Source organism: Chrysochloris asiatica, unplaced genomic scaffold (genome assembly GCF_000296735.1).
Source record: "Chrysochloris asiatica unplaced genomic scaffold, ChrAsi1.0 scaffold00053, whole genome shotgun sequence".
NCBI lineage: Eukaryota > Metazoa > Chordata > Mammalia > Afrosoricida > Chrysochloridae > Chrysochloris > Chrysochloris asiatica.
This window is the reverse complement of record NW_006408571.1, coordinates 3,012,716-3,024,913: the sequence shown is the minus strand read 5'-3', so window position 1 is coordinate 3,024,913 and position 12,198 is coordinate 3,012,716. Positions and strand designations below refer to the sequence as shown.

General features: G+C 40.7%; 1 protein-coding gene across 1 annotated transcript in view; it reads left to right on the top strand.

Annotated features, from left to right (window-relative positions):
- The first annotated feature begins 1,720 nt into the window (after positions 1–1,720).
- The window catches only part of MOB3B (MOB kinase activator 3B), a 128,229-nt gene continuing 117,751 nt past the window's right edge, over positions 1,721–12,198 (top strand). Inside the window, exon 1 of the mRNA XM_006863155.1 lies at positions 1,721–2,138. Within this exon, the coding sequence (XP_006863217.1) occupies positions 1,721–2,138 (418 nt within the window). The remainder of the gene's footprint in view (positions 2,139–12,198) is intronic.

The following is a 12,198-nucleotide window of genomic DNA, read 5'->3' as shown; positions in this document are numbered from 1 at the left end:
AAATGATATGTGAAGAGGGGGTGTTGGAAAAGAAAACTCATGTGTATGGCGGCATTTCAAGGAAAACCTCTTAAGAAGAGAGACATCCATAGAGCAGAAGTGAGAAGGCAGAGACCTGGGGAACAAAGAGAAGAGACATTCAGCGGAATGACTGCCAGTTCTGAGATAGGCTGGCATAGTTTGTGAGAAGGAACCAGGATGTCTCAGGTGTATTTTTATTTATTCTTTTTTTTTTTTTTTTTTTATGCCTAGATAACATAAAGGTGACCGTTGCCAAACCATATATGAGTGACAGAATGGCAGAGCCCTTTCCAGATAGGAAAAAACCACAAAAAAGTCACTGGCATTGAGTTGCTTTCTGCTCATAGTGATCCTGTATAGATAGAGTAAAACTGTTCCGTAGAGTTTCTGAGACTCTAAATCTTTTAGGAAGCAGATAGCCCCATCTTTTTCCTGTGGTGGATTTGAACTGCTGACCTTTGGTTAGCAATCCAGTGCTTAATACACAGTGTCACTGGGGCTCTCTTCAGGTAGCAAAAGGAATCTGGTCACAGGTGTTGTCTTATTTTGCTAGTGATTGACCCATGAATGGATTTGGGGGAATACATAGAAGGAAGCTCTGAGTAAAGGGAACTTAATAAACCAACAAGAAAGATGGGTCAAATATCACCAGTGTTTGAATATTAAAACAAAATGAAAGCAAACCCACTACCATCAACTTGACTGTGATTCATATTCGGCAGAGAAACCTGCTCCACAGAGTTTCTGAAAGTTCTAAATGTTTATGAGAACAGACTGTCTTGTCTTTCTCCAGTGCAGCAGCTGGTGGTTTTGAATAACCGACCTTGTGGTTCCAATGACCTTACAGCGGAGTGTTTATCTTACAGTGCCACACCAGGACTCCAAAATCAGTCTGCCAGCTCTTTGGTGGTGGTGGTTATGTGCCGTGGAGTCAGGTTTCTAAGGCTGTAAATCTTTATGGGAGCAGAAAGTCTTATTTTTCTCCTTCAGAGCAGCTAGTAGATTCGAACTGCTGACCTTGTGGTTAGCAGCCCATCTAGTAACCCATTATGCCTCCAGAGTACCTTGTCAGCTTTCTAGGGGAAGGCTTTCTCTCTGTTGTCTCTGAGAGAAGGTCCTTGTCTGTTTTAGCTTCTCCTCCTTGATGATCATGTAGCATGGCATCTGTCTTCCCCCAACTCACCTTGCTTGGTTTGCTTCATTGCTTGCTCAATATGATATTTTAATATGTCAAAACAATTTATTTAAGACACCCTATGTTAATGCGGTCTTATTAACATAACAAAGAAACCCATTCCCAAATGGGATTATAGTCACAAGTGTAGGGTTTAGGAGTCACAACATATATTTTGGGTGCATTCAATTCAATCCGTGACATTGACTGTTAACCTCATCAGATTTGGGGGAGGATCAGTGAGATACCGGAGTTGAGAGCATCAAAAGCCTTTGTCTGGTTTTCATGGAAACTGTGCACTTACAGCTTTTCTTTTTCTTCTGCCTTTAGGAAGGAACATGAGGTTCCCCTGGAAATCATTCAAGAGAAAGATGGAAGGGGATGTTTAGAAGAAATTGAAAGCTGTGGGTTGCAAGACTGGAGCCAGAGGGCTGCCAGTGGAAAACCCTGCTGCGCTGTGATCGCTCGCTGAAAAGTTCCAAGTGCCTTTTTGCTTCCTGTCAAAGAAAAGAGAAAGAGAAGACCATGTCCATAGCCCTGAAGCAGGTGTTCAACAAGGACAAGACCTTCCGGCCCAAGAGGAAATTTGAACCTGGCACACAGAGGTTTGAACTCCACAAACGGGCTCAGGCGTCCCTCAATTCGGGTGTGGACCTGAAGGCGGCAGTGCAGCTGCCAAGTGGGGAGGATCAGAATGACTGGGTGGCCGTGCATGTGGTGGACTTCTTCAATCGGATCAACCTCATCTACGGCACTATCTGCGAGTTCTGCACCGAGCAGACCTGCCCTGTAATGTCCGGGGGTCCCAAATATGAGTATCGGTGGCAGGATGATCTCAAGTACAAGAAACCAACTGCACTGCCAGCTCCCCAGTACATGAATCTCCTTATGGATTGGATCGAGGTCCAGATCAACAATGAGGACATATTTCCAACGTGTGTTGGTAAGTCCATGACTAGCATCTTAGTTGTTTGGTCACCACCAAAGCTCTGGTAGCGTAGTGGTTACGAATTGGGCTGCGAACTGCAAGGTCCGCAGTTCGAAACTACCAGCTGCTCCGCGGGAGAAAGATGAGGCAATCTGCTCCCGTAAAGATTTACAGCCTTGGAAATCCTGTTCAGGGTCGCTATGGGTCGAAACCGACTCGACGGCACTTAATAACAACAACAAAGCTCATAAAGAATGCAGGGGCTTCTTCCAGGACCTCCTCTGAGTGCTGGGGGAGGGCCCAGGCCATTGTTTCCCTATTGCTGTCACTCTGTGTAGCACTGTCTTTCTCCACAGCTAAGTGCCTCAGTGAAAGGTCACCTGTGACCCATTTAACATTTTGGCCCCAGTGATTCACACACCACACCCTGGGAACTCTGACGTGATGAAATACTAGGTTTGATCTGGTTGGGTTCCTTAAAGACTTCCTTCAGTCTCCTCCAGTTATCCTGGTAAGATCCTTTGGCTTACTGACTTGTTGTCGTTTGTTAGGTGCCATTATATTAATTCCAACAAAGGAGAACTGTCTCATAGGACTTTCTAGATCCAATTTCCAGCTCTTTCTGCCTCAGAGCTTCTAGGTAGGTTTGAACTGTTGCCTTTCAGTTAGCAGCCAAGTACTTAACTATTGCACTGCCAGGGATCCTTCTTGACTATTAAATTGACTGTGGTGCAGTTATTGGTATTCATCTCCTTGGATTCAGAAATCCCAGAGTGAGGATCCATGGATCCTCCATGGATGAGCAGAGGGATGGCATTCTGGGAAAGTAAAGATCCTAGAATTCTGCCCTTCCTTATCCTGGTCATAGATTATTAATTTCTGGCTGTCATGTTAACTCTGAATCCCAACATAGCTGCTGGGTCCACTAGGACTCTTGAAATGAAATGCAAATGCTTTAGTTTGCTTTGTACTATAAACCATGCAACTCTTCAAGCAGATAGATCAAACTTTTTGTACTTCTTGTAATTCTTTATGATTGTAACTATTGGATTTTCTATTTACTGACTAGAGTGCATGGTGGCTCCATATGATAAGCACTGGACTGTGAACCACAAGGTTGGTGGTTCAAGTCCAACACTCTACATGGGAAAAATATGAAAATTTCTACTCCTGCAAAGATTTAAAGCCAGAAACTGTATACAGGGTCACTATCCAAAAGGAGCTCTGGTAGCATAGTGGTTACAAATCGGGCTGCGAACCGCAAGGTCAGTAGTTCGAAACTACCAGCTGTTCTGCGGGAGAAAGATGAGGCTTTCTGTTCCCGTAAATATTTACAGCCTCGAAAACCCTGTACAGGGTCGCTATGGGTTGGAATCGACTCAATGGCACTTAGCAACACCAACATGGTAGGAACCGACTTGACGGCACATAACAACAGCAAAATGCACTAACTGACTGGATTCAGAATTCATTTTTTGGTGCCCTAGCTTCAATAGGAGGAATTACTGGATGGTGCACACAGTTAAAATGCTTCACCATTAACTTAAAGTTGAAGGGTCCAGTCTACCTGGAGATACCTTAAAAGAAAGGCCTCTTATTTGTTGAAATGGTTAACTTCCAAAGACCAGGTTACTGTGTGAAATCAGAGTTGTGTAAAAATGGAGGCTAACCACACATCAGATTGCAAAATGAAGAAAAACGACATCGTTACGTAACTGCCAAAAACCACTGGGAATCATGGTCTAGCCAAGTCGACACGCAACCTGAGCCATCAGAGCTGATGTTACTCTAGCCTCACACCTCAGCCTTCCTTTCTGTCAGATGTACGTTGTTAATGTGCAAATAATCAGACAGTAGATGTTTTACTGTTGTTGTAAATGCAAAATGTCGATAACAATAAGTGAGAAGGTGTACTTTTCAGCATTGAAAGTCCTAGGGAGTATACTTCCACTCTGATACTCATGGAGTCGTCATGAGTCAGAAGCAACTGGTAGTCTCCTGCTTCCACTGTTGTATCTAGTGCCTAACACAGTGCCCTGGCATGTGCACAGGCACTCGGGAGATATTTGTATAATGACTGAATAAATGTGTATTCTATTGGAAAGCATTATTTAAAAGCTCCAGGATGGTTGGGAGTACAAAAATGTATTTGAAACACAGTTAAAATCACCTCTAGAAGGGGGGCGATCCCCCACATGTGGCGTATGGAAAGTGGAGAATGATACATGTGGAAATAATTATGTTTATGCTAGAAAAAAAAAAGTGTGTAAATTGAGGCAATATGTACATTTTGAAGCATTCAGCACGCAAACAATTTCCTCATATTCCTTGTATTATCCTTGTATTGCGTTGACTTGCCCATTTACTTCACGCTGTCTGCCTCTTGCCCTTGTTAACAGGAAAGAGTTGGAGTCTCTGCTAGTACACACCCTCTTCGTTCACTGGTATAAAAGGAAGAAGGCAGGTTATAGAAGTTCCCCTAGCCATATATCACAAGAATGGGAATTTCATAAGTATATGTCTTTTTGCACTTTCATTGAGTCTAAAGGCATCTTTTAGAGCTGGAGGGAATATTTCTTATCCAGAAGCAACACAAATAACTGACAATGCTCTGTGCAGACCACAGATAGCAAAGTTATTGTCTGTTGTGATTGTTAGGTGCCGTTGAGTTGGCTCGGATTCACAGCGACCCTGTGTACACCAGAATGAAACACTTCCTGTCCCTCTGTCATCATCACAATCACTGCTGTGCGAGCCCATTGTTACAGCTGTTATGTCACTAGGTCTCCTTGAGGGGCTTCTCTTTCTTGCTGACCCTCTGCTTTTCTAAGCATGATGGCCTACGGGAACTGGTTCCTCCTGATAACATGTCCAAACTAAGTAAGATGAAATCTCACCATCCTTGCTTTTACGGAGCATTTTGCTATACTTCTTACAAAACACATTGCATTTTTTCTGACAGTCCATGGTATATTTAGTAATTTTCTCTAACACCATAATTCAAATGCATCAATTCTTCTTCAGTTTTCATTGTCCAGTTTTCACATGCATATGAGGTGTGGCGCTACAAAATAAAACACTGGACCTCAAGGTTGGTTTGAACCACAAGGTCGGTAGTTGAAACTTACTAATCACTCCTTGGAAACCCTGTATGGTGTCACTGTGAGTCAGAGTAGTTGATGCACTTAACAACAACAACAGTAAGGTGAATGAAAACAACGTGACACCATCTTAGTCCTCAAAGCAACATCCTTGCTTTTTGACACTTTAAGGAAGGAAGTCTGTTGCATCATCAAATCTGCCCAATGTGATATACGTCATTTGATTTCTTAATTGCTGCTTCCATGGGTGTTGATTGTGGATACAAGAAAAATGAAATCCTTGACAGCTTCAGTCTTTTCTCCAGTTATCATGATGTTGCTTATTGGTCCAGTGGTAAGGACGTTTTGTTTTTTTTTTCTATCCGCTATGGTATAATCCATACTTAAGGTTCTAATCTTTGACCTACATCAGTAAGTGTTTCAGGTCCTCTTCATTTACAGCCAGCAAGGTTGTGCCATCTGCATATCACAAGTAGTTAACAGTCTTACTGAAATCCTGAAGTTTTCCAATTATGTGCTCAGCATACAGATTAAATAAGTATGCTGAAAGGATACAACCCTGACACACACCTTTCTTGATTTTAAACCATTCACTATTCCAGTTTTTTGTTTGAATGACTACCTATGGATCTATGTACACATTCCACACGAGCACAATGAACTGTTCTGGAATTTTGACTCCACAATGCTATCCATAATTTGTTAGGATCCACACAGTCGAATGCTTTTGCATAGTCAATAAAATTCAGATAAACATCTTTCTGGTATGTTCTGCTTTCAGCTAAGATTCATCTGACATTTACAATGATGTCCCTCTTCTGAATTTGGCTTGAAGTTCTTACAGCTCCCTGTTGACATACTCTTGTTGTTGTTGTTGTTAAGTGTCGTTGAGTTGGTTCTGACTCACAGTGACCCTATGTAGGGTTTCCAAGGGACAGATGGTGGGTTTGAACTGCTGACTTTATGGTTTGCAGTCCAGTTCTGATCCTACAGTGCCGCACCAGGAGTCCATTGACATATTACTGCAACCATTTTTGAATTATCTTCATCATAATTTTCCTTGCATGTTATATTACTATTATTGTTGGATGATTTTCACATTCCTCTGAATCCTCTTTCTTTGGAATAGGCAGGCATATGGATCTCTTCCTGTCTGTTGGCTAGGTAGCTGTCTCCCAAAATCAAGATCACTGCATGTGGATAGCAGTGCCTCCTATCCATCCTGCCCATTCTGTTTCTGCTTCTAGGTACTTCTGTTCTCCCTGGTTGTTCTAGTTATTCCACAGAGATGAACAGAAATAACATTGTAAAACTATGGTATGTTACTTGAGAGAGAGGAAGCTTCTAGAAGTCTTCTCAGAAAACAGGACATCATAGGTGATTTTAGATTTTGCTTCAAGGAAATGGTTGGATACCTCCATATCCCCAGAGAAACTGAGTTTATTTTCTTCTCTAGATGTTTCCTTAGCCATTCAGCATCATGGATGAACCTGGAAGACATTATGCTGAGTGAAATAAGTCAATCATAAAAGGCAGATCTTGTACAAGCCTACTATTATGAGAAATCAAGGAAAGTGTTACATAAAGTGTTTTTGATGGTTACCAGTGATAGTAGAGAAAGGAAAGGCAGCATTTACTATGGGGTATCCCACCCATTATCACTAAGGTAAAGGGACACTTGGAAAGATGCACAAGAGTGACAGACAACAAGTTTTACTCTTTTTCACTTTTCCAAGGTGAAATTTTAGGGATCAGTAAAACCCACCATCACAATGAGGGTTCATCTGTGTCCTCTCCCATCTGTTGTGGTTGCTGTCTTTTGAAAGAACCTATCTTTAGGAACCACTTTCTCTGGCATAATTTGTATCCTCCTCTTCTTTCTCCCCCTGATTCCAGCCTACTTTTCTTTTTTTTTTTGATCTTTTTGCTTTTGTGAGTCATTATCATGAAAATAATGAAGATGTCTGTCAAGATAAAGTAAAAGAAGAATTCTCTGCAAACAGCAGACCCTGAGTGGATGCTAAGTGGGGGGCTTCTGTTTAGAATAACAGCCTTGAATCCTAGGCATATTTCTGTGTTGCTTCCTGGGAACTGGGGTGGGTTCTAACTTCATTTCCTTCCCACTGTGATCTAAGGATACAGAACCTGAATAATGCTGACAGATGTGAGTACTTCACCCTTACTTTAAGTATTAAAGCGTATCAACAGCTGTTGATCTCTATCATTGAAACATGGAGGAAAGCAAAACTTTCATCTATTCCTAGATGCAGGTTCTAACTTGTGCTATTTCAGAAGTCAAGTTTTCTCAGATGGGAGAATACTAAACACATGTGGCTCTCTTGTAAGTTATAGGCTCCTGTACTTTCTCTTGGCCTCCCCTAGTTTCCATTGTTAGAAAGCCAACAGATGACCCTGTTAAAGCCCCTAAAATAGCAGTAACTTTAGAACCAAGAGGTGCCTTTTCTTTGATTGTATCTGTTTAACCACTTTAGAGAAAATAAGTAGGACAATATACTTTTGCCTGTCTAATTGCAATTTTTTTTTTCGTTTTCTTTTTTGTTCTATACCCCAGTTTTCCTGTGTTTCTGTTATGCAATAGGATTTAAGTTCTTAGATCTGACATTCTGAAAGAAATGAGTAGAAAACTTAGAGCTCCTCCAACTCATATGCTTTTTAAAAGTATTTGAAAAGGAGGATAAGAACAATTGCATGATTGCCCCTTCCCTGACAAGCAGGAGTCAGGAAAGGGAAAAGCAGGAAGCTCACATTTATTCACATTTATTGAACCTACTTTGCGCCAGGCTCTGAGCGGCTCTGAGCCTGCCACTATTGATCTTTCCTAATTATTAAAATAACACAATGAATTAAATGTTAATATCCTCATTTTATAAGTAAGGAAGCTGACACTTCAGAAACTAAAAGGCAAGATCCAGAAATAAATCCATCCACTTACGGATAGCTGATCTTCCACAACAGGTTAAAGGCCAGTAAGCGGGTAGAGAAAATGTCTTTAACAAATGTTGCTTGCAAAACTGGATATCTAAAAGGTAAAGGTGATTAATGCCTGCCGATCCTCAGGGCTGAAGTCCTGGTGTAGTGCTGTAGGAAAAGCAATGGGCTGCAAGGTTATTTTGAATTACAAGGCTGGTGGTTCAAACCCACTAGCTGCTCCTTGAAAATACTATACAGGGTTGCTATGACTTGATGGCTCTTAACAACAACATCAGCAGGGCTAGGAAAGACTATAGGGAACAAGAAGAGTCCTAAGCATAAAATATACAATCAAATAATCAGATATCACAGGAGAAAGGAGATATGAAATCTAAGTAACAATATTGAATCTAAATATGAAATCTAAATAACAACACAAATAGCTGAAGACAGTATATATATACTAGGTATCTATTTGCAGAAGAATGCAACAAGATCTATCCTGATTCCAAACACACAAATCAACCCTAAAACTAACCCTAAATGTAAAACTTAAAACTCTAAACGTTATGGAAGCAAAAAAGGATTAGCATTAGAGATCCTAACACATGGCACAAATAGAATACCAAATGTAGCTAACAGTACACAAGCTGTAGAAGATTAATTAGATAATTAGAATCTCCTAAAATTAACACTTATGCTCATCAAAAGATTTTGGCAAAGAGTAAAAAAGGAACCTACAGGCTGGGAAAATAATTTTGGTTATGATATATATCCAACCAGGGTCTAATCTCAATAATTTGTAGAAAACTTCAACACCTCAGCCAACAAAAAAGACAAACAATCCAATTTAAAAATGGTCAAAGGATATGAACAGACACTTCACCAAAGAAAAAATCCACGAGGCTGCTAAATACGTGAAAATATGCTCATGATCATTAGACTTTTGTTGTTTGCTGTTAGGTACCTTCGAGTCAATGCTGACTTATAGCAGTCCTATTCACAACAGAATGAAACACTGGACAGTCCTTCACTATCCTCACAATCGTTACCCTGAGTCATTACTGCTGCCACTGTACCATTCCATTTCATTGGGGGTTGTCCTCTTTTACGCTGGCCCTCCACTTTACCTAGTATGGTGTCCTTCTCCAGGAACTGGTCCCTCCTGATAATATGTCCAAAGTATGAGAGATGAAATCGGGCCATTCTGGCTTCTAAGGAACATTCTGGCTGTACCTCTTCCAACACAGACTTGTTTGTTCTTTGAGTAGTCTTCTCCAACACCATAACTCAAATGCATCAATTCTTCTACAGTCTTCCTTATTCACTGTCGTACTTTCACATGCATATGAGGTTATTGAAAATAATATGGTTTGGGTCAGGCGCACGTTAGTCCTCAAACTGACATCTTTGCTCTTCAACACTTACAGAGAGGTCTTGTGCAGCAGATTTGTTTAGTGCAATACACCATTTGATTGCTTGACTGCTGCTTCTATAAGTGTTGATTGTGGATCCCAGCATAATGAAGTTTTTGACAACTTCAATCTTTTTTCCATTTATCATGATGTAATTTATTGGTCCAGTGGTGAGGATTTTTGTGTTCTTTACATTGAGGTGCAACGCATACTGAAGGCTGTGTCTCTGATCTTCATTAATAAGTATTTTAAGTCCTCTCCGCTTTCAGCAAGCAAGGTTGTATCATCTGCATGTCACAGATTGTTAATAAGTCTTCCTCCAATCCTGATGCCATGCTTTTTCTCCATATAATCCAGCATCTTGGATTATTTGCTCAGCACACAGATTGAGTGAGTATTTATTAAAGAATACAACCCTGGCATATGCCTTTCCTGCTGTTAAACCATTCAGTGTCCCCTTGTTCTGTTCGAGCGACTCCCTCTTGGTCTATCTAAAGGTTCCTCATGAGCACAATTAAGTGTTCTGGAATACCCATTCTTCAAAATGTTATCCATATCTTGTCATGACACACACAGTTGAAAGCATTTGTTTTGAATAAGGCACAGGTAAACATCTTTCTGGTATTCTCTGCTTTCAGCTAAGATTTGTCTGACGTCAGTAGTGATATCCCTTGTTCCACATCCTCATCTGAAACCTCGTCTTGAACCTCTGGCAGTTCCTTTTCAACATACTGTTATAGCTGCTTTTGAATCATCTTTAGCAAAAATTCACTTGCATATGATAACAGTGATAGTGTTCGATGATCTCCACATTCTGTTGGGTCACCTGTCTTTGGAATGGGTACAAATATGTTTTTATTACCAATCAGTTGGCCAGATAGCTATGTTCCCAATTTTTTGTCATAGATGAAATGAATGAGTGCCTCTAGTGCTGACTCAGTTTGATGGAAGATTTCAATTCGTATTGCTTCAGTTCCAGAGCCTTGTTCTTTGCCAATGCCTTCAGTATACCTTGGACTACTTCCTTCAGTACCATTGGCTCTTGATCATATGTTAACTCTGGAAATTATTGAAACATCGACCATTTGGTTTTGGTACAATGACACTGTGTATTCTTTCCGTCTTTTTTTTTTTTTTTCTGGTGCTTTCTCCATTGTTCAGTATTTTCTCCACACTTTTGTTATTACGTGCGGTTCGTTTGGTTCAGTCTCCTAGGAACCCTGTATAGGGTTTCTGAGGAGTGACTGGAAAGTGGGTTTCACCCTCCAACCTTGTGGTTAACAGTCCAGTGCTTATTTTATAGTTCCACACCAGAACCCTAGAATCCTTCAGTATTGCAAGTTGAAGCTTGAATGTTTTCTGTAGTTCTTTCACCCTGAGAAATGCTGAGCATGTTCTTCCCTTTTGATTTTCTAACTCCAGGGCTTTGCACATTTCATTATAATAGTTGACTTTGTCTCCTCTAGCTACCCTGTGAAATCTTCTGTTAAGCTCTTTTACCTCCTCATTTCTTCCATTTGCTTTAGCATCTGTATTCTGGAGAGCAAGTTTCAGATGGTTTAATCTCATAAAACCCTTTTTCTGGTTCAGGACTCTGTTACTACCATTCATTCATTCATTCAGTAAATGGTGTTGAGCACCTGTTCGGAACCAAGTCCTATGTCAGGCACCAAGAGAGAGCCAAGCAGACAGTCTCTGCCCTTGTGCTGTTTGTGTCTTGTCCAGAATGTCTAGCTGCTCTAAATTGCTCTGCACACATTTCTAAACTGAGTAGTATGTCTGTTGGTCACATTCATTGAGAAATAGATGCATCCCTTTGACAGTTTTTCTCATGAGGACATAGCTGAGTTCCAGCCTTTCTTGAAATACCTAGTCAAGGACGTGAGAATGTAAAAATGTCCATAGGGATGAACTGCTCAGACATGGATGTGAATGAGTGGAGCTTCCAAAAATTTGTGGGAAAATTTTATTATCTTTTAGTTACATTGTTCCACTAACTTTTGAGGCCCTCTCATAATTAATTTGCATGAATGACTATTATAAGTTATTTAAAAATTTTTTCTACCTTTTACTCTCCCCCCTGTTTTTCATTTTGATGCAAATCTGTAAATACAGGTAAGAAAGGCTGAGTTAGTTAGGACCATGTTAAATAACACTCCACTCAGCAATCCCAAGAGATGTCTCAGAGAAATGACAAGGAGCCCCCTGTGTGCTAAGAAGCACAGAGGAAGGGCAGGAGCCAGGAGCCAGGAGAGCCTAGAGACTGTCCTATAAGTTAAAGCTAATTGTCTGTTGTCCTGATCTGCACTGAGCTCACCATTACAAGCTCTATGTAATTTTAATGGGTTATATCTCAGGTGACAAGTTGTTACATTTCAACACCAGCTGGAAAGGGAAATAGGATAGTAATATTCACTGGGAGCAGAGATAAAAAAACAAAGGTAGGAAGGAAGTGAGGGGAGCATCTGCTGCTTGTACGCAGTTTGTCTATGACAGCCATGATGCCCTTGGTCAATGAAGAATTTATTATGAAGGTCAACACTGCATTGAGAGACAGTCCAGCTCAGCATCAATCATTAAGGGATATGCAAATGCATCTGTAATTGCAATAGGTAGCGTAGTGGTTAC